The 22373-nt window shown below is 42.4% G+C and overlaps 1 protein-coding gene across 1 annotated transcript in view; it reads left to right on the forward strand.

Moving 5' to 3' along the window:
* Positions 1–22373, forward strand: part of DHX34 (DExH-box helicase 34) — a 443187-nt gene that overhangs the window by 105688 nt on the left and 315126 nt on the right. The window contains exons 4-5 of the mRNA XM_078661017.1: positions 17757–18011; positions 18599–18701. Coding sequence (XP_078517143.1) covers positions 17757–18011; positions 18599–18701 — 358 coding nt within the window. The remainder of the gene's footprint in view (positions 1–17756; positions 18012–18598; positions 18702–22373) is intronic.

The raw sequence follows: 22373 nt of genomic DNA on the forward strand, positions 1-22373 counted from the left end.
AGATCTCCTAGGTCAAACCGTTTCATGGTGGCGAAGAGGTACCCCCAGTCAATGCGGTTGAAAGCCTTTTCAGCATCTACGGATAGGGCCACTGCATCCTCTGGTAGGTCCTTAGCGGCCCAGAGAGTGTGAGCCAGAGTGCATAGATGATTCCTTGAGGAGCGGCCCGGGATGAAGCCAACCTGCGTGTGATGGATGAGGGAGGGAATGATCTTGCTTAGGCGTGTAAAATGCTTCTTAACGCAGTATGTGAAATCAGTGGACCACAATGGTCCAGGTAAACACAGCCGAAAGGCTTATTAGAGATTAGCAGGTGTGCCGCAGTGGACGTGCTACAGTGTAAGTTTAAATTTTTAGACAAATGTCACAATACGGGACATATTTCAATGCCTGTTGATATAAACTGCACCACCAATAACATTGATGTAGCAATGAAAAAATGGCCGCCACACCAGCATGTCCAGAAGCAACACCTTAATGCGCATCGATCACTAAAGCTATCCTGCAATCTTGGTTGAGTATCAAACGATCGCCAACCCCTGGAAAAGTTACAAAGGGAATATTGTGTTGACTCAAGCGGTAGGAATAATTAGAAGGAAAGCCTTCAGTTAAAGGTGTGTTGTCTTTATTTGCTGCTCGTAATTTTATTAACGCAAAAACAACAGTTGATGGACAGAATGCGGAACAATGTCATACATTCACCCCAGTACAGAGATCTGGGCCTAAATCCATCGTTTTTTTGCACTCCACACCACCCCAGTTCAGACATGGCCATATGCAAATCAGCCTTGACCCTGTGCCTCATGGGAACAGTCCAGCCCGAACTGCCAAACCATGTTTTCCCTGGACCGAAATCAAGCATCCTAGGACCGGTTTCTGGCTATCAGCCGTCATCAGCCAGGATAGCTTGACTCCAGTGGTGTGGAGAGCACGGGACTCACGTCTGAGCATACCCGTCCCACTCGGGGTGACAAATGCAAAAACAACAGTTGATGGACAGAATGCAGAACAATGTCATACATTCACCCCAGTACAGAGATCTGGGCCTAAAACCATCGTTTTTCCCATGAGGCACAGGGTCAAGGCTGATTTGCATATGGCCATGTCTGAACTGGGGTGGTGTGGAGTGCAAAAAAACGATGGATTTAGGGCCAGATCTCTGTACTGGGGTGAATGTATGAAGATATTACTATCTATTCCCCTTTTAGCAACAGTAGCAGTTGCAACTGCAGATTTGGCAGGTTCATGTGCAAGCAAATTCCCTTCAACGTGAGCTCCCACACGCTGATGGCTCAGCGTATGTAAAACATGAGTCTGTGGCAACCTGTCTTTGAGGTTGTGTTGCCTTTAGAATCTTTGAATCCATTCTGCCACCAGTATTGTAAATTATCATGAAAGGATTGTGCACAGTATTACGAATCACACACAATAATTGTGGGAAATTCAGGATCTGTATGTTCCAGTGCAAGAAGCAAATCTTTAAGTTCAGTCAGGGATTGTATGTGAGTTATTTGTTGTTGAAAGTTTCCGTCCAACATTACTCCAACAACAGCGGTGCATGCCGACGAGTTTTGCTGTTTAGAACCTATAGCTGGTTGGGCTGAACCATCATTGTTAACAATGTATTCATACTGTTGAAGCGATAGGACAGAAGTCGGCATGGAGTAGACATACTCATATTGGAGGAATTCTTGAATTTGTAAAGACTAGTCAAAGAGGTGATAAGGATGTTGCCCACTGTATCCATCTATAATGCAGGGCTTTAGCATTAGGAATGCTTTCTTTTGTGACAGCCTCCTAAGCTGGCATGGAAGAAACAACAATGATGCGTTTCAATTGTGCAAGTGGCCTTTCTTTAAGGATAGCCATCTGCACAGCAGTCAGTATTTTTTCAGTGAAATAAAATTGCATTTCCGCACTAGAATATAAATCCAATTTTATTTTCCATTGGCACTGTTTCACCTTCATTAAGAGTCATACAAGTGAATCTAATTGCACCCAGTGAAACCTGAATGTCTATGTTGTAATATTTACACGTGTATGTAAGTCACATGTGGCAAGTAAGTCAAATTATAAAGATTTAAGTCTACCAGTGTGTTCCTCTGTCCAAAGGAAAGTGTCAGGATGAATTAATTCATAAATTGATTTTACGCGTTGTGCATAGTCAAGAATGTATGTTCTACTGAAATGAAGGAATCCTAATAAGGATTATAATTTCTTTAGAGTATTTGTGGATTGCAATTGGGCACGCTTCTCCAGAAAATGAGGTACAAGACTCTTCTCTGCATGTGTAAGTTCATATCCTAGAAAAAGGACACGTTAAAAAGCTGTATTAGATTTCCTAAAGATGAATTTATAGCCTAGTGCTGCAAATCCCAATATAACGCGATCTATTCTGGCCAAGTGTGGGTTCAAGTCATCATCCGTAAGGTAGATATCATCTGTATAGGACAACTCATCTGGGTCAGTATCATGTAGAATTGAAACTATGCGCTCAGCAAATTACCCAGGGCTATGCTTATAGCCCATATTGAGTCTTACATATCTCATTTGAAATACAAGCGCGGAGAAGGCTGTCCAATCTCGGCTTTCAAGCGCTAGATTGTGACTGAAATAACAATTTATTGTTAATAAGTACCTTACTGTGTTTATTCTGTATTGCAAAAGTGCATGTATGACTGATTAAATGTCGATAGTCTAAGACTCTGCAATATGAATGATCCGGTTTTCAGAATAGGAAAAAGGTGCTTATTAATTTGAGAGACACAGGGTTCAATTACTCCCTGATACTCCACTTGGGTTAAAATGTCTCTAAAAGGTGCTTTAGGATCTTGTTTTTTAGGGTATTGTGGTTGCACTTGCGGGCTAGACTTTATATATATAGTATGATAAGGAGAATCCTTATCCCAGTGGACATGGTTGCGATAAAATGAAGGGACGAGTGCATTATAAATAGGGCACCTGGTTTTATGGTGTTTATTTTTTGACATTTCCGTCAGTATTTATATATATTTATTTTTTGTCAACTTTATCTGTATTTATCCATATTTATTGTGGGTTTTGTTAAAAAAGTAAAGCTGAGACTGGTATATTTCCACATTTATTTAGCCAATAAATATGCAGTCATGCTTGAATGTCTGCCAGGTTTCAGTGATCTGAACACCCACAGAAGATAAATCAATGCACTTATATGAAAATATGCACATTTCAGTATCAGCCTTGTGCACATCTACTGCTGTGTTAGCCTCTTCACTAAAATTCCTTTCTTTTTAACCCGCTTACCTATCAATCCACACAGTTATTGGCCTGGCAGTCATGGCAAAGTGTATTTAGAATCACTCAAAAAGCACCCAATTTCCGTTTTTATCCACATTTAAAAATAAATACAAACAAGAAAATGAATAGTTTTCTGCCTGTATTTATCTGTAATAATCAGTAAAAATGGAAAACAGGGAGCCCTAATTATATAACATATTTCACAACATCTTCTCATTTTCCTTGAAAAGATGAGACGCACTCTCCAGCAGTTTTTAATTCTTGTTTATTTTTCCAAGAACACCGAATCGTGTGTTACTGTACTACATGTTTTTGTTTTTCAACCTTGGTCACTGGTACAATATGCAGTTCATCCTCCCTGTTTATTGGCTGCCAGGAAGTTTGCATTTTTATAATTTGTGGCCCTCCAGTGAGCCACCCAGATAAGAACTGAAGCATTGTGGTCCTAGTAGTGAAAGTACATACGTTATCCCTCCAGTGAGATGTTGCACACCGATTGTGTTCTGTTCCATTAATTAGCAAGGCTTTATTCCCATAACTAGCCTCACTTTCAAAGGCTGAACGCAGTTGCTAAAAAATATTAATTGATACTACCAGGACCATAATGCACTAATAAGGGTCCCACCAGGGAGGCTCACTGGAGAGTCACAAATGTAATAAATTCAAGTGTGACTGTCCTGGCAGCCACTAAACATGGATGATGGACTGCCATTTGTACCTGTGACCAATGTGGAATTACCAAAACGATAGGGGAGGGGGCACGGGAGAAATACCCTGACCCCCTAGACCTGGGGTTGGCATCGCCTATGGACCCCATCAGTGCCAAAATGCATTTGTAAAAAATGTTTGCTGCATAATCTCAAAGATTTGCAAATATCTTGGGGTGTCCATCCCGGAGACATAACGGTTTCCCTACCTTCACTGCTGCGGCAGGAAAACCTGTGTTTGCTCTCAATTGGCAGGAGCTATTTCAAAGTCCCGGCTAAGCGAGAGCAAACACTAAGTCTGCTCCCAGTGGGCAGGAGCATGAACATTTTCCCCACCAACTGGAAGTGGATTTTTTTATTTGCTTCCCTGGCTGCGCAGTCTCCCTCTCCCATTAATTATTGGCTGGGCCATGGGGGATAGGATCCCCAGGGCCGAAACCGGCACACGTAGGTGGGGCAGCTGGGCTCCCCTTCCAGATTAATAATTAGCCAGGCACTGGGGGATGGGGTTCCTGGCCCAATTTTGGCCTGGGAAGGGGGTCTCTGTATGCCCCTCCACCAATTTAAAAACATGGAGGGCTGGGGGATGGGGTACCTGGGGCCAAATAGCTTGGGGTGGGGGACTGTGTGCCCCCCCCTTTTAATATGACTTGGCCCCAGGTATGGTGTCCCCATGGCCAGTAATTGGCTTGGGAGGAGGGTTCTGTGCCTCTCTTCCCCATTTACAAAATGGCAGAGCCCCAGGAGATGAGGTCCCCGGGCCGGAATCATCCCTGGGAGAGAGACTGCTTGCCCCCTTCCTCACAAATCCAATGGTGGGTCCCGGATACTGGGGTCTCCGGTGCAAAAAACCTCCTGGGAAGGGGACCACTCAGTAACTCACTTAAAAAATTGTAGACGGTCTCGGGAGGATAGGGTCCCTAGGGCCGAAATCTGCTCAGGGTGAGGGGCTGTGTGCCTCCCTCCTGCGTTGGCTACCTGCGGCCAGCCCCTCACTGTGCATGGCCAAAGGCTGCCTGTTTGGGGTTGGCCACAGGACGCCCGCCACATAATTAAATATTACTTTACATTAAAAATACTTTCAAAATTGACTGAAAAACCAAAGGTTACTGGGACGTTTAGTTGGAAATAGAATTAAAAAAAAAAATTCACAAAAAAAAGGTTACCAGGACGTTATAGTTAGGTTCAGATTTTACACACACAAAGCTATAGAAATTCAGCAGTTATAGCTATACTTATCTCAAGAAACTTTAACTCATGCCCTAAGGTAACTATAACTTGCGCCCCCTCCATGCACAGTTTTCTCATCAATAATTTTACTGGAAATGTTACAGTGATATTCTCAGTTATCCCATATAAGATGTCATGACTGATGTGAGATAATTAGCAGTGCTTGGCGAAGACATGATTTATAGTTATCTTAAGGAACAAGTTATAGTTTCTTGAGATAACTGTAACTATAGCTGTTGAATTTCCAGGGTTTTGTGTGTGCTAAATCTGAACCTAACTATAACGTCACTGTAACATGTGTTTTTTTTTTGTGAGAGAGGGAAAGGGAGAGGGAGAGGGAGAGAGACTATATATTTATATAAATATAAATATAAAAAAGAAGGGAGGTCTCCTAATGGGTCCAATCGGGGACAAGGAGGGAAGATTTACAAAAGCTTCAAGACGTCCCAATAACCAGTTTTTGAGAAAACTTGTTGTATAACCCTCTCATAACTCGAAAAGAACTAAAGTGATAACAACCCCACAAATAAAATCAATATCATACAATGTTGTAAATAAAGCATAAATTTGAAAAAACAGTTTTTTAAAAAGTTGCACAATTTTATTATACATAATTCCATTGGGTATTCAATCTTGATAATACAGCGCCATTAAAAAACATCTTTTTTTTAAAAATGTGACCATACACATGAAGAACAATAAAATCACAAGGTCCAAATGTTGTCGACGCAGCGTTTCGGTTTTTACGATTACACCTTCATCAGGACAAAGTTCTATTGTTTAAAAAAACATACAATTCGAGAACAAGCATAAGTAATTCACAAAAACTTTTTCTTTTATTATATTCTAAGGCACAAAAATATGCTGACATCTTTTCGGTTGTTATGCAAAATAATTTTTACACCTCTATACAGTCCTATTTTAGTTCTTGCATTATGTAAGGTTATACTATGGGCTCAGATAAGGGTGACCTATGTCACTCTAAGGTAGCATATAAAGATAACGATGCATACCTATGAAAATGTGTTAAGCCTCTCGTCTCAATTGGAGGGATTTGTTAAAAATGTCATGCCTCAATGGATAAGGGCTCTCCTCTGGAAAATGTACCACAGTATTCTTGCTGGAAGAAGAGACATAAATTAACACAACCAATCTGTTAATTTAGGTGACTAGATTTATCAATTGCAGCATTTTTAGGTCGAGCTGGCGTTGGAGCGCGAAGCGCTCCTGCCAGCGAGACTATAGTCACCTTCCTCCCTGTCAAGGGAGTAACAGCTGTGAACGAGCCCGATACAGACCTGGGCACGAGCCGACCCAGGTCTGTGAACGAGCTTCAAGGTTGAGCAGCTTGTGCACGTTTGTTGGACGTCAGGCGCTGCAAGCCCCGCCAGACCAATTATCCCAGCATGAAACTCTACTTCCTGAGGCCCACAAGACCAATTATCCCAGCAGGAGTCGCCACTTCCTCAGGCACCGCAACAATTATCACAGCATGAGACCTACTTATCACAGCATGTCAACAGGCGCCCCAGGCTGCTGGAGCACTCAACTATAATTAATGTGCAGTTGAGTGCTCCAGCAGCGTGGGGCGGCTCTCTGCATGCTGTGATAATTATCACTTTGGGGCCTCATGCTGTGATAATTACGGCGGCATGCTCTATTTGCAGCACTGAACATTTTCAAAGAAGGCGAAGCAGTGACATTCATTGGAGACACTCACCCTCACGCCCTCACCCCTCACACACCTCCTCACCCTCACACACCTCCTCACCCTCACACCCTGACATACCCTTACCAGCACACCAAAACACAACACAGCACAGCACAGCAAAACACAACACAACACAGCACAGCACAGCAAAACACAACACAACACAGCACAGCACAGCAAAACACAACACAGCACAGCAAAACACAGCACAGCACAACAAAACACAACACAGCACAACAGAGCAAAACACAGCACAGCACAGCAAAACACAGCACAGCAAAACACAACACAGCACAGCACAGCAAAACACAACACAGCACAGCACAACGCAGCACAGCACAGCAAAACACAACACAGCACAGCAAAACACAACACAGCACAGCAAAACACAGCACAGCAAAGCACAGCACAGCAAAACACAGCACAACACAACACAGCACAGCAAAACACAACACAGCACAGCACAGCAAAACACAGCACAGGACAGCATAGCAAAGCACAGCACAGCAAAACACAGCACAACACAGCACAGCACAACACAGCACAGCACAACACAACACAGCACAGCACAACACAGCACAGCACAGCAAAACACAGCACAGCACAGCACAACACAGCAAAACACAGCACAGCACAGCACAACACAGCAAAACACAGCAAAACACAGCAAAACACAGCACAACACAGCAAAGCACAGCACAGCAAAACACAACACAGCACAGCACAGCACAGCAAAACACAACATAGCACAGCAAAGCACAGCACAGCAAAACACAGCACAGCACAGCAAAACACAGCACAGCACAACACAGCACAGCAAAACACAACACAACACAACCCTCACGCCCTCACCCCCTCACCCCTCACACACCTCATCACCCTCACACACCTCCTCACCCTCACACCCTCACCTTCACACCCCCTCACACACACCCTCACATACCCTTTCCAGCACAGCAAAACACAACACAACACAGCACAGCAAAACACAGCACAGTACAGCAAAACACAACACAGCACAGCACAGCAAAACACAGCACAGCACAGCAAAACACAGCACAGCACAGGACAGCACAGCAAAGCACAGCAAAACACAGCACAGCACAACACAGCACAGCAAAACACAACACAGCACAGCACATCAAAACACAGCACAGGACAGCACAGCAAAGCACAGCACAGCAAAGCACAGCACAGCAAAACACAGCACAGCAAAACACAGCACAGCACAGCACAACACAACACAGCACAGCAAAACACAGCACAGCACAGCACAACACAGCAAAACACAGCAAAACACAGCACAACACAATACAGCAAAGCACAGCACAGCAGAACACAACACAGCACAGCACAGCACAGCACAGCAAAGCACAGCACAGCAAAGCACAGCACAGCAAAGCACAGCACAGCAAAGCACAGCACAGCACAACACAGCACAGCAAAACACAACACAACACAACCCTCACGCCCTCACCCCCTCACCCCTCACACACCTCATCACCCTCACACACCTCCTCACCCTCACACCCTCACCTTCACACCCCCTCACACACACCCTCACATACCCTTACCAGCACAGCAAAACACAACACAACACAGCAAAACACAACACAGCACAGTACAGCAAAACACAACACAGCACAGCAAAACACAACACAACACAGCACAGCAAAACACAACACAGCAGAGCAAAGCACAGCACAGCAAAACACAGCACAGCAAAACACAACACAGCACAACACAGCACAGCAAAACACAACACAGCACAGCAAAACACAGCACAGCACAACACAGCACAGCAAAACACAGCACAGCAAAACACAACACAGCACAGCACAGGACAGCACAGCAAAGCACAGCACAGCAAAACACAGCACAGCAAAACACAGCACAACACAGCACAGCACAGCAAAACACAGCACAACACAGCACAGCCCAACACAACACAGCACAGCACAACACAGCACAGCACAACACAGCACAGCACAGCACAACACAGCACAGCACAGCACAGCACAACACAGCAAAACACAGCAAAACACAGCAAAACACAGCACAGCACAGCAAAGCACAGCACAGCACAGCAAAACACAGCACAGCATAGCAAAGCACAGCAAAACACAGCACAGCACAGCAAAGCACAGCACAGCACAGCAAAACACAGCACAGCATAGCAAAACACAGCACAGCAAAGCACAGCACAGCAAAACACCGCACAGCAAAACACCGCACAGCAAAACACAGCAAAGCACAGCAAAGCACAGCACAGCAAAGCACAGCACAGCAAAACACAGCACAGCAAAGCACAGCACAGCAAAACACAGCACAGCAAAACACAGCACAGCAAAGCACAGCACAGCAAAGCACAGCACAGCAAAGCACAGCACAGCAAAGCACAGCACAGCAAAACACAGCACAGCACAGCACAGCAAAACACAGCACAGCAAAACACAGCACAGCACAGCAAAACACAGCAAGCACAGCAAAACACAGCACAGCAAAACACAGTACAGCAAAACACAGCACAGCAAAACACAGCACAGCAAAACACAGCACAGCACAGCAAAACACAGTACAGCAAAACACAGCACAGCAAAACACAGCACAGCAAAACACAGCACAGCACAGCAAAACACAGCACAGCACAGCAAAACACAGCACAGCACAACCAAGCACAGCACAACCAAGCACAGCACAACCAAGCACAGCATAACCAAGCATAGCATAACCAAGCATAGCGTAATAAAGCACAACAAAAAAAAACATAACAAAAAATAGCATAACAAAAAATAGCATAACAAAAAATAGCATAACACAACACAACAAAACATAGCATAGCAAAACAAAGCATAGCATAGCAAAACACAACACAACATAGCATAGCATAACAAAGCATAGCATAACAAACACAACAAAACATAGCATAGCATAACAAAACATAGCATAACAAAACACAACATAGCATAGCATAACAAAACACAACATAGCATAGCATAACAAAACACAACACAACATAGCATAGCATAACAAAACACAACATAGCATAGGATAACAAAACAAAGCATAGGATAGCAAAACAAAACATAGCCTAACAAAACATGGCATAACAAAACATGGCATAGCAAAACATATAATAGCATAGCAAAACATAGCATATCAAACACAACAAAACATAGCATAGCAAAACAAAGCATAGCATAGCAAAAGATAGCATAGCATAACAAAGCATAACAAAGCATAGCATAGCATAACAAAACATAGCATAGCATAACATAACAAAACATAGCATAACATAGCATAGCATAACAAAACACAACATAGCATAGCATAACAAAACACAACATAGCATAGCATAACAAAACACAACACAACATAGCATAGGATAGCAAAACTAAACAGAGCATAGCATAACAAAACAAAGCATAGGATAGCAAAACAAAACATAGCCTAACAAAACATGGCATAACAAAACATAGCATAGCAAAACATATAATAGCATAGCAAAACATAGCATATCAAACACAGCAAAACACAGCACAGCACAGCAAAACACAGCACAGCACAGCAAAGCACAGCACAGCAAAACACAGCACAGCATAGCAAAGCACAGCAAAGCACAGCAAAACACAGCACAGCATAGCAAAACACAGCACAGCAAAGCACAGCACAGCAAAACACCGCACAGCAAAACACCGCACAGCAAAACACAGCACAGCACAGCAAAACACCGCACAGCACAGCAAAGCACAGCACAGCAAAGCACAGCACAGCAAAACACAGCACAGCAAAGCACAGCACAGCAAAGCACAGCACAGCAAAACACAGCACAGCAAAACACAGCACAGCAAAGCACAGCACAGCAAAGCACAGCACAGCAAAACACAGCACAGCACAGCAAAACACAGCACAGCACAGCAAAACACAGCAAGCACAGCAAAACACATTACAGCAAAACACAGCACAGCAAAACACAGCACAGCAAAACACAGCACAGCACAGCAAAACACAGTACAGCAAAACACAGTACAGCAAAACACAGTACAGCAAAACACAGCACAGCAAAACACAGCACAGCAAAACACAGCACAGCACAGCAAAACACAGCACAGCACAACCAAGCACAGCACAACCAAGCACAGCACAACCAAGCACAGCACAACCAAGCACAGCACAACCAAGCACAGCACAACCAAGCACAGCATAACCAAGCACAGCATAACCAAGCATAGCATAACCAAGCATAGCGTAATAAAGCACAACAAAAAATAGCATAACAAAAAATAGCATAACAAAAAATAGCATAACAAAAAATAGCATAACACAACAAAACATAGCATAGCAAAACAAAGCATAGCATAGCAAAACACAACACAACATAGCATAGCATAACATAACAAAACATAGCATAACAAACACAACAAAACATAGCATAACAAACACAACAAAACATAGCATAACAAAACACAACATAGCATAGCATAACAAAACACAACATAGCATAGCATAACAAAACACAACACAACATAGCATAGCATAACAAAACACAACATAGCATAGCATAACAAAACAAAGCATAGGATAGCAAAACAAAACATAGCCTAACAAAACATGGCATAACAAAACATAGCATAGCAAAACATATAATAGCATAGCAAAACATAGCATATCAAACACAACAAAACATAGCATAGCAAAACAAAGCATAGCATAGCAAAACAGAGCATAGCATAACAAAGCATAACAAAGCATAGCATAACAAAACATAGCATAACAAAACATAGCATAACAAAACATAGCATAGCAAAACAAAGCATAGCATAGCAAAACACAACACAACATAGCATAGCATAACAAAGAATAGCATAACAAACACAACAAAGCATTGCATAGCATAACAAAACAAAGCATAGGATAGCAAAAAAACATAGCATAGCATAACAAAGCATAGAATAGCAAAACAAAACATTGCATAGCATAACAAAACATAACATAACAAAACATAGCATAGCATAACAAAACAAAACATAGCCTAGCAAAACATAGCATACCAAACACAACAAAACATAGCATAACAAAACATAGAAAAACAAAGCATAACACACACAAGCACACACACACAACCACGCACACATAACCACAACCACACACACAACCACAACCACACACAACCACACACACAACTATCTATCGCTCTATCGCCCTCACTCTATCTGTCTATCGATCTATCGCCCTCACTCTATCTGTCTATCTATCGCCCTCACTCTATCTATCGGCCTCAGTCTATCTATCTAATCGCCCTCACTCTATCTATCGGCCTCACTCTATCTAATCGCCCTCACTCTATCTATCTATCGCCTTCACTCTATCTTATCGCCCTCACTCTATCACCCTCACGCTATCTATCGCCCTCACTCTATCTATCGCCCTCACTCTATCTATCGCCCTCACTCTATCTATCGCCCTCACTCTATCTATCGCCCTCACTCTATCTATCGCCCTCACTCTATCTATCGCCCTCACTCTATCTATCGCCCTCACTCTATCTATCTATCGCCCTAACTCTATCTATCTATCTATCGCCCTCACTCTATCTATCAATCTATCTATCGCCCTCACTCTATCTATCTATCGCCCTCACGCTATCTATCTATCGCCCTCACTCTATCTATCGCCCTCACTCTATCTATCTTTCTATCGATCTATCGCCCTCATTCTATCTACTTATTTAGATACTGATCGCCATCACTCTATCTATCTGTCTAGCTATCTATCGCCCTCACTCCTATCTATCTATCTACCTATCTATCTCGCTCACTCAATCTCTCTATCGCCCTCCCTCTATCTATCTATCCCACTCACTCTATCTATCTATCCCACTCACTCTATCTATCGCATCACCACAGCATCACTAAGGGGCACAACAACATCACTATGCGCTACCACAACAACATCACTATGCGCTACCACAGGATCATTGAATGCCACAGCATCACTAGTCGCCACCACAACATCTCTCAGCCCCACCACAGCATCAATCTGTGCAACCATTTACCAACAACTGGGTCAAATCTGATCTCTCAATGTTTCAAGCTTTATTACAAATGTCACAAAAAGAGGTTAGTATTTCACTTCTGTTCTTGGATTTTCGTCACAATAAAATACACTGAACATATTCTTCAGAAAAGTTATTTACAAAAGTTTAAGCTATTGCCATTATAAATTACAATAACTTTTATTTAAGTATTAATTATTAAAAAAATTCAAAGCCATTATTTGTAATATCAATACATCTAAGTCACGTGAATACAACACATATTGCATTACAAATGCTATAGGTGTCACAAGTTATAACTATTGGCATTGTAAATGACAAAGCTATTATTTTTGCTATTTTCAAAACCAACACATATATAACAAATGTGTCATTTACAATACCAATAGCTCAAACTTTCCTAATGCGAGACCTTATGCATTGCAAATGCTTGTTCTTACTGCGAGGGAGTCTCGTATTTTCTAGAAAAACTTCTACCCCTTAGTTCGATATTACCTTCGAGTTTGTCTGTGGTCAGAGTGAGACCGGAGGGGGGCCACCGTCTTGTTTAAGATCTATACCAATCGAAAAACATATACATACATTTGAATAGTTCAGCTCACTCACTGCTCATTGTATTAAAGGCTTTTAGATTATGAGAACTTACTAACCTATTTTCTTGTGTTGTTATTCATAAAGTGCTGGTAATCCACAACTACAATTTCACAGCGGTCTGAAACAATCAATTAAAAAAACGGTTTACTATATGTTATTGACACCCCTCTCTGGTCTATTGGGTGCAAAGGGACTTATACTTACCCTGAAAACAGGGATGTTGAGCTCTCTAGGTAGCGTGACTGGATTCCTTTTAATTCTCCCAGCACTATCCTTTGAGATGCGGTCTTTGATTCAATTGACCTGGATTTAAGAAGTATATATCATTTACTCTTTTTGTGTTAAGTGTCAATTCATAAAAAGGCTCTGTAGATTGTATCCGCGTATACTCGATATTATATTTCAGGGTATATTTACTCTATTCTACATGTTTTTTCAAGTCATCATTACTTTGGGTGTCTCTCTCTTTTTTAATTTCCGAATTGGAAAGCGTTTTTAAACAATTTTAATGAATCGGAACTAGGCAATCTTCCAACATGAAACTCGTGAGCGAGCTGTTGGATTATTACATTTCGTGGGCATTTTACTGTAATATACTTCAAGAGCTTATTAGATACTATCCGTAACTCAGGTCACTGGTTAAGAGAAGAGCGTCTTACCGTTTGCTCTGCGTTATTAATTAAACACCATCGATTCAGGTAAACCGTCTACTAACTGGGTTAGAGCTACGGACGCCGTTTGTATGACCTGACATACGTTCTGAGTTATGTCGGTGTGTTTACAAACAACAAGGACACAGGCGGCAGAATCTTACCTTAGTACCATATATCGGCCTCCCTGCTCCCCTCTCGTCTCCGGTAACTGTGTTCCAATAGAAATAAAAACCCGATTCATTTTGGGCTTTTTAAGCAATTACCACATGATTGTTTGGGCGTGTTCTCGCTCTTGAAGTATATTACAGTAAAATGCCCACGAAATAATGGATGATAAATACGGGGTGTTACTGTAATAATCCAACAGCTCGCTCACGAGTTTCATGTTGGAAGATTGCCTAGTTCCGATTCACCCTGAAATATAATATCGAGTATACGCGGATACAATCTACAAAGCCTTTTTATGAATTGACACTTAACACAAAAAGAGTAAATGATATATACTTCTTAAATCCAGGTCAATTGAATCAAAGACCGCATCTCAAATGATAGTGCTGGGAGAATTAAAAGGAATCCAGTCACCCTACCTAGAGAGCTCAACATCCCTGTTTTCAGGGTAAGTATAAGTCCCTTTGCACCCAACAGACCAGAGAGGGGTGTCAATAACATATAGTAAACCGTTTTTTTAATTGATTGTTTCAGACCGCTGTGAAATTGTAGTTGTGGATTACCAGCATTTTATGAATAACAACACAAGATAATAGGTTAGTAAGTTCTCATAATCTAAAAGCCTTTAATACAATGAGCAGTGAGTGAGCTGAACTATTCAAATGTATGTATATGTTTTTCGATTGGTATAGATCTTAAACAAGACGGTGGCCCCCCTCCGGTCTCACTCTGACCACAGACAAACTCGAAGGTAATATCGAACTAAGGGGTAGAAGTTTTTCTAGAAAATACGAGACTCCCTCGCAGTAAGAAAAATGCTGCAATTGATAAATCTAGTCACCTAAATTAACAGATTGGTTGTGTTAATTTATGTCTCTTCTTCCAGCAAGAATACTGTGGTACATTTTCCAGAAGAGAGCCCTTATCCATTGAGGCATGACATTTTTAACAAATCCCTCCAATTGAGACGAGAGGCTTAACGAATTTTCATAGGTATGCATCGTTATCTTTATATGCTCCCTTAGAGTGACATAGGTCACCCTTATCTGAGCCCATAGTATAACCTTACATAACTCAAGAACTAAAATAGGACTGTATAGAGGTGTAATAATTATTTTGCATAACAACCGAAAAGATGTCAGCATATTTTTGTGCCTTAGAATATAATAAAAGAAAAAGTTTTTGTGAATTACTTATGCTTGTTCTCTAATTGTATGTTTTTTTAAACAATAGAACTTGGTCCTGATGAAGGTGTAATCGTAAAAACCGAAACGCTGCGTCGACAACATTTGAACCTTGTGATTTTATTGTTCTTCATGTGTATGGTCACATTTTTAAAAAATATATGTTTTTTAATGGCACTGTATTATCAAGATTGAATACCCAATGGAATTATGTATAATAAAATTGTGCAACTTTTTACAAAACAGTTTTTTCAAATGTATGCTTTATTTACAACATTGTATGATATTGATTTTATTTGTGAGGTTGTTATCACTTTAGTTCTATTCGAGTTATGAGAGGGTTATACAACAAGTTTTCTCAAAAACTGGTTATTGGGACGTCTTGAAGCTTTTGTATATATATTTATATACACACACACGCACACACACACACACACACACACACACAATCACACACACACGCACACACACACACACATTAATTCACTGGAAAAAACAAAGGCTAAATAAAGTTATAGGTAGGTGAAATGTTCAGTAACAACGTAACGTTTTAAACTCCAAGAACTACAGAAATTTACCAGAGGCGGACATTCCAGTCAGGAATCCAGAGGGCTGGAAGTAAAAGAAGTAAAAACAGAGCAAGCACAGGAGAAGAATTTGCAAACAAAGAATTCCGGAGTCACAAGTAAAAGACTCTAAAAAGAGAAAGAGTAGAAAAAAGATAAGGACAAAATGTGCAAGAATTGGTGTTCTTTTTTTTCCTTTTAAGTCTGTCTGTCCTCATCATGACTTATACTTACCCTTATGTCTCCCGGGAGAGAGGGTCACCTGCCACTACAAAAGAACTGAAGAAAGATTCATATTTTTAGGGAAAAGAGAACCTATTAAAGAGAACTCCTGTGGGTTAAGAACTTATTTTTTTTTTGTCAAACAATTTTTATTGCAGATTTACATATATGCAGCAGGACCTTAGTGGACATCACAAAGTGCAGAATTATCGTTTCTTGAGTGTAACCTGAGTTGTGAAAACACAGCCATGTAGCCCTCATCCCGGAGGCAGGGCGGCGCTAATGTTCAATGTAGGGTTCTTTTCAAGATACTCCGATCATCTCTGATAGCGGCCAGCGTTCTGTTTCGTCTGCTTTTATCTTTTATAGTGGATGGAGTAGCCCTGTTGCAATAATGCAAATGTACATATGTCGCTGCTGTTTCCCCCTAATCTACAATCCCCTGCCCTACCCATCCCCCCCCCAGTGCCATCGTCTGTGTGTGGTGCAACTGTAAGTACTTATGGTTCGGGAATCCGGATCACTCGTGTTATAGTACGTGTGTGTAATCCCTGGTGTGGGTTAAGAACTTATGGTGTACATTTTCTTGACAACTGCAAAGTTTGCCTTGTCCAAAGAAGAAGCAAATAAAACCAGCTTAAAGTTTCCTGCCAACATTATCTCTGACTATACATTTTTAGATGGCACTGCCCACTCGTGTCTCACACAGGCCTGTTAACTTTGCCAATGTTTGCTCATATTCTGAATGTGCCTGAACTGCTCTTTCCAAGACCTTGACCAAGGTTAACAACTCTGTTCATCGCTCCTCTTTTTATCACTGCATTCATTCCATTGCCTTTTGCTAGGCTGCCCAAGGTAAACACTTATGCTCAGTAGTCTGTTACCAAATTTATCAATACCGAAGAGAAAAGAAATTCAAAAATGAAACAACTGAATAAAAAAGCAACGTTCAGTATACAGCTGTCAAACATCAAAGGGCTTGGAATGCAGCAATACATAACCTTCAGTGCTGCTGCTTATTAGTTTTCCATTGAATTCCAGACAGCCTAAATTTATGGTGTGGAAACCTGTGATAGTGGGCAATAGTTGGAGGAACATTTTGTAACAGATATGTGGCCACGTGATGCTGGACAATAGTTCGAGGAGTTCTATGACCCAAATGGAATATGCTTGTGTAAATTGAGGTATTTGGAGGTCTGTATTGAAATACTACATTTAGCCAGAGAAGGAAATTATTTGTAAAACGCAGTACTGTTGACCACCCTAGACCCTGTCTATCTATCACTGCCATTACCCTAACTACAAAGCCAGTTCTTTTGCTGATTTTGAGTCTCATGTGAATGCCAACGTATTGCCACAGGATCATGTTGATTGCTTGTATTTCTGCTAGGTCATATACCAGCCAATCCCACAAGAAGAAGCTACCTCTAAATCTGAAAAGTTAGACGCCAGACCGTATCTGAGAGTGATGCAAGCCATCGACCATAAATATCCACCAGAGGAGCGGGGGGACCTACTCATCTTCCTCAGTGGTATCACTGAGATCACCACCATTTTAGAAGCTGCTCAGACGTATGCCACTCTCACCAAGCGATGGATTGTGCTTCCTCTTCACAGCACTCTTTCTATTGCTGAGCAGGATAAGGTAACGTACCATATTTAAGGGCAGTCAGTGCATCATTCTTAGCCTTATGGCTTCACCAGTAGCCATCTCACTCATTCTTCCTCCCTGCCTGTTCTAACTTCCTCTCTGCCTTCTTTTCCTTTTGTGCTGAAAACTGAGGCAAAGTAATAAGGCTCTAGTCAATTGAGACTGATATTTCTGAAGTCCTTCTTTGCTACCTTTCTTCTGCTTTCAACATGAAATTGTTGAGTTAATCTTGTCCTCACTTACTTGATATTGCGAGGTTGTGTTCTAACGCTGTACTGCTGCTTGCTGTGGCACCTCTTTCCTGAAAGAATTGTGACAGGCTTGTGAGACACGTCATGATTATACATTGTTTTGGGGAATTTGAGGTTTTAAAGTGTCCCAAGTAATTCTTATATATGTCTATAGCTCTGTGACCACTTTCATGGCATCTTGGCTCTTTTAAAAGATCTATATCTAAACATGATAATACAATGCATATTTTTTTGCAGAACTTGAATCAGAAGTGCATTTGTTCCGCTTCTCCCTTTACTTGACCATGCATGTGCCCTTACTCAGTGCAATGTTTTTGTTTACTTCTATAGGTTTTTGACATGGCCCCAGCTGGCGTTCGGAAGTGCATTATATCTACCAACATTGCAGAAACGTCGGTCACAATAGATGGTGTGCGTTTTGTGTTGGATTCTGGTAAGTGCTGCATGTAGTAATCTGGAGAAGAGGGCATCATTAAAAAGAAACTGGGATAGTTAAGAGCCCTCTTTAGGAAAAATTATTATTAAAAATGACTAAAGTAACTTTTATTATAGAATGCATTTACCACAATGCATCTGGGAGAAAGTTGGTTCTGGTACATTAGGCAGTGTGCCCCCTCCCCTTGATTGTCTTCTACTTGTAGTTACTGGCTGACACATCCATGTGGAAGCACCCACCCTTGTACTCTAAGAGTGCTGTGTAACCTGAAAAGAGTTTGAGCAGCATTTCTAAGTATCCCTAAATAGACGTGTTACTGATCGAATACTTTAATACTTGTGAGGAAACTAAAGTGACTTTTATAGTGTAGTGTATTTACCATAATGTTTCTGGGGGGAAATGGATTTCTCTATGCCAGGCAGCGTGCGCTCCCTTGCTCCCTTTGATAGGCTCTTCCTTGGAGTTACTGCCTGATAAGACATTGTGGAGTCACCTGCACTTTTGGGGTGCTACTTAATCTGAAAGGACTTAAAGCAGCATTTCCAGCCACCCCTAAACTGACGAGTTTACTTTCTGTTGATGGCGGAGCATAATTCAGAAATACATGTATGAGATACACAGTAGTAAATTTAGTCAGGTAAGACAGCTCATTCCTCTCCCTCTTTGCTTTTCTTGGTCAAGGGAGAAGTGTGAAACTATGGTGGTGTAGGACTGAGTGCTGGAGTGCACATAGTGTCAAAAGGGACTTCACAAAGAGCGTTAAGGGTGAGATGGCTGCGATACAACTGATCCAGAATGGCCAGGAATGCCACACTTATGCTGTATGAATTCTAGACGGCGTTATGGAACCATAACGGTGTGAGGCGGGTGGAGATTCTCATGACCAAAGGGACCAGGGATATTAGAAGGAAAAACTAAATTAGAGGGACAATACTTTTAGACAGGGTGCTACAGTTTCCAAACAATATGCCCAAGTCACTCAGCAAGCCTAAAAAATGGGGATGATCGGGTGGTAGGTCATACCCAAAGAAACAAGATCAATCAGAATGCAGAGGTGCAAAGCAGCAATAAAACTGTGCAGGTACAGGGTGTACTACCCCTGAAGACTTTGGACATTGAGATATCACCATAGAACATCATGACAGCCATTCAGAATTCTAGGATGGCACTGGAAATCTATATTGATACAGCCTCCATAGATGTCAGTTTCTTAAGAACTGACATACACAGGTTGACGGAGAGAGTGCACACGCAGCAGAAACTGCGGTCCAGTTGCGAACCGAGGAAGCACAATTGCAAGACTCACTCAAACCACTGGTAGCCTACATGAATATACTGCAGGAATGATCAGTGGATGTTGAGATGTGCTCATCTAGGTATAACTTACTAATGCTAGGATTTCTGGAACTAGTAGATGACGGATCAGTGGGGCTGTTCCTTAAAGATTCGATACTGAACACAATGAAGCCCAAGGGGTTGTCACCTCTGGGGATAGAATGTGGAGAGAATGGGGCCTAATGGCTTAGGCGGTCGACCTGGGAGTTGGTGAACCGTGTTCGAGTCTCTGCATGGACTCTCAACATTCTGTGATTCTGGGCAAATCACGTAATCTCCAGGGGCCTAACAAAAAATAAATAAATAATTTGTCCGTCTGTAAACGTAACTGGAGCTCATGTAAAGTTCTCTGGTAACTTTGGGTCTAGTTCGCGCTGTATTACACTCCACAATTTCTTTTATAAAAGACCTCTGTGTTAAAATATCACATGGTGTACTGGCCCCATTGCTGGTAACTCTTACAGAGATAGAGATTCATCCTGTAACATTATTGCGGAGGGAGCTCACTCTTCAGTCTGGTAACAGTTTCCTCATGATCTTCTCCGCCTACACAAAAAAGTACAAGACCTACAAAACATGTTTGAGTCGGTAAAGCAGAATCTAATGGTGCTCAACTTGAAGTACATACTGATGTACTTCGCAAAGCTCAGGGTAATTTAGGGAGGCAAATCCACCGCCTTCAATTACTGGTGTTTGGCAATAAAATGAAAAGTTGGGCAAACCCACTTTTCACACAAGTGGAACCATGGCTTTCAGAACTGAGAACATATCTGTGCGAAGAGGAAGCAGTTTGGGTCAGCAGCAACATTGGAGAAACGGAATGCAGAATGACAAGTATGTAGAATTGTAGTGCAAGTGAAAGGCATGCTTGAGGCGTATGAGGAGCCACCATCAGAACAGACTAGTGATGAAATGACTGTGCTGATAACTGTTGGATTGCCACACTGTGGAATGATGGCACTATAACCTTGTTGGCAATGTAAGTATATGTGACATGTGAAAAATGTTCATTAAGACAAAGTGAAGAGGGAATGAATGTTGTGTAATAATTTGAGATTGAAGGGAGGGGGGCGAGGCTAAGGATAGTAGGGTTCGTGTTGCCTTGAGTAACCACTGCTTAGTAACTAAATAGTAGTGCAATTACAATTAAATGTAATTCTGAGTCAGTAACCTAGCCTTTAGGTAGTTTGTGGTGCCAGTGATGCCCAGTTTCAGGCCAAGTGGGGTAGCGCAGGGTTATGAATGGCCCCCTCCAGAAGTTTGACTTGTAGAATAAGCTTTGATACCTTGAAAAAGGTGTTAGTGGGAACAGAGATAAACAAGCATTTACAATGCAATGGTTTCGCCTTTGTTAAAGTTAGAGCTATTGGCATTGCTCTTGACATTTTTATTTATGTTTTTTTAACATAAATAAATGGCATTGTCATTTACAATGTCACTAGCTTTATCTCTCGCAAATGACACACACAGAGCCCCCCCCACACACAGCCACACAGAGCCCTCCACACACACAGCCACACAAAGCCCTCCACACACACAGCCACACAAAGCTCCCCACACACACAGCCACACAAAGCTCCCCACACACACAGCCACACAAAGCTCCCCACACACAGCCACACAAAGCTCCCCACACACAGCCACACAAAGCTCCCCACACACACAGCCACACAGAGCCCTCCACACACACCCACATGGCACAAGCAGGCAACAGGGGCACATGGAGGCACAAGCAGGCAACAGGGGCACACGGACGCACAAGCAGGCAACAGGGGCACACGGAGGCACAAGCAGGCAACAGGGGCACACGGAGCCACAAGCAGGCAACAGGGGCACACGGAGGCACAAGCAGGCAACAGGGGCACACGGAGGCACAAGCAGGCAACAGGGGCACAAGCAGGCAACAGGGGCACACGGAGGCACAAGCAGGCAACAGGGGCACACGGAGGCACAAGCAGGCAACAGGGGCACACGGAGGCAGCAGCAGGCAACAGGGGCACGAAAACTGAGGCCCAAGCAGGCAACAGGGGCACGAAAACTGAGGCGCAAGCAGGCGACAGGGGCACGAAAACTGAGGCACAAGCAGGCAACAGGGGCACACGGAGGCACAAGCAGGCAACAGGGGCACACGGAGGCACAAGCAGGCAACAGGGTCAGGAAAACAAGCACAAGCAGGCAAAAGGGTCACAAGCAGGAATTGTAATTTAGACGGGGCTGAAGTGGAGAACGGTCAGTAGGGAAGTAGTGCAGCTGGTGCAGTGGTACCAAGCCGAAAGGTGAGAGGGGCTGTCTGCACCCCAGTTTGGACAGTTTCCACTACCTAACAGGGATTGG

This window comes from Lissotriton helveticus, chromosome 9 (genome assembly GCF_964261635.1).
Source record: "Lissotriton helveticus chromosome 9, aLisHel1.1, whole genome shotgun sequence".
Classification (NCBI taxonomy): Eukaryota; Metazoa; Chordata; class Amphibia; order Caudata; family Salamandridae; genus Lissotriton; species Lissotriton helveticus.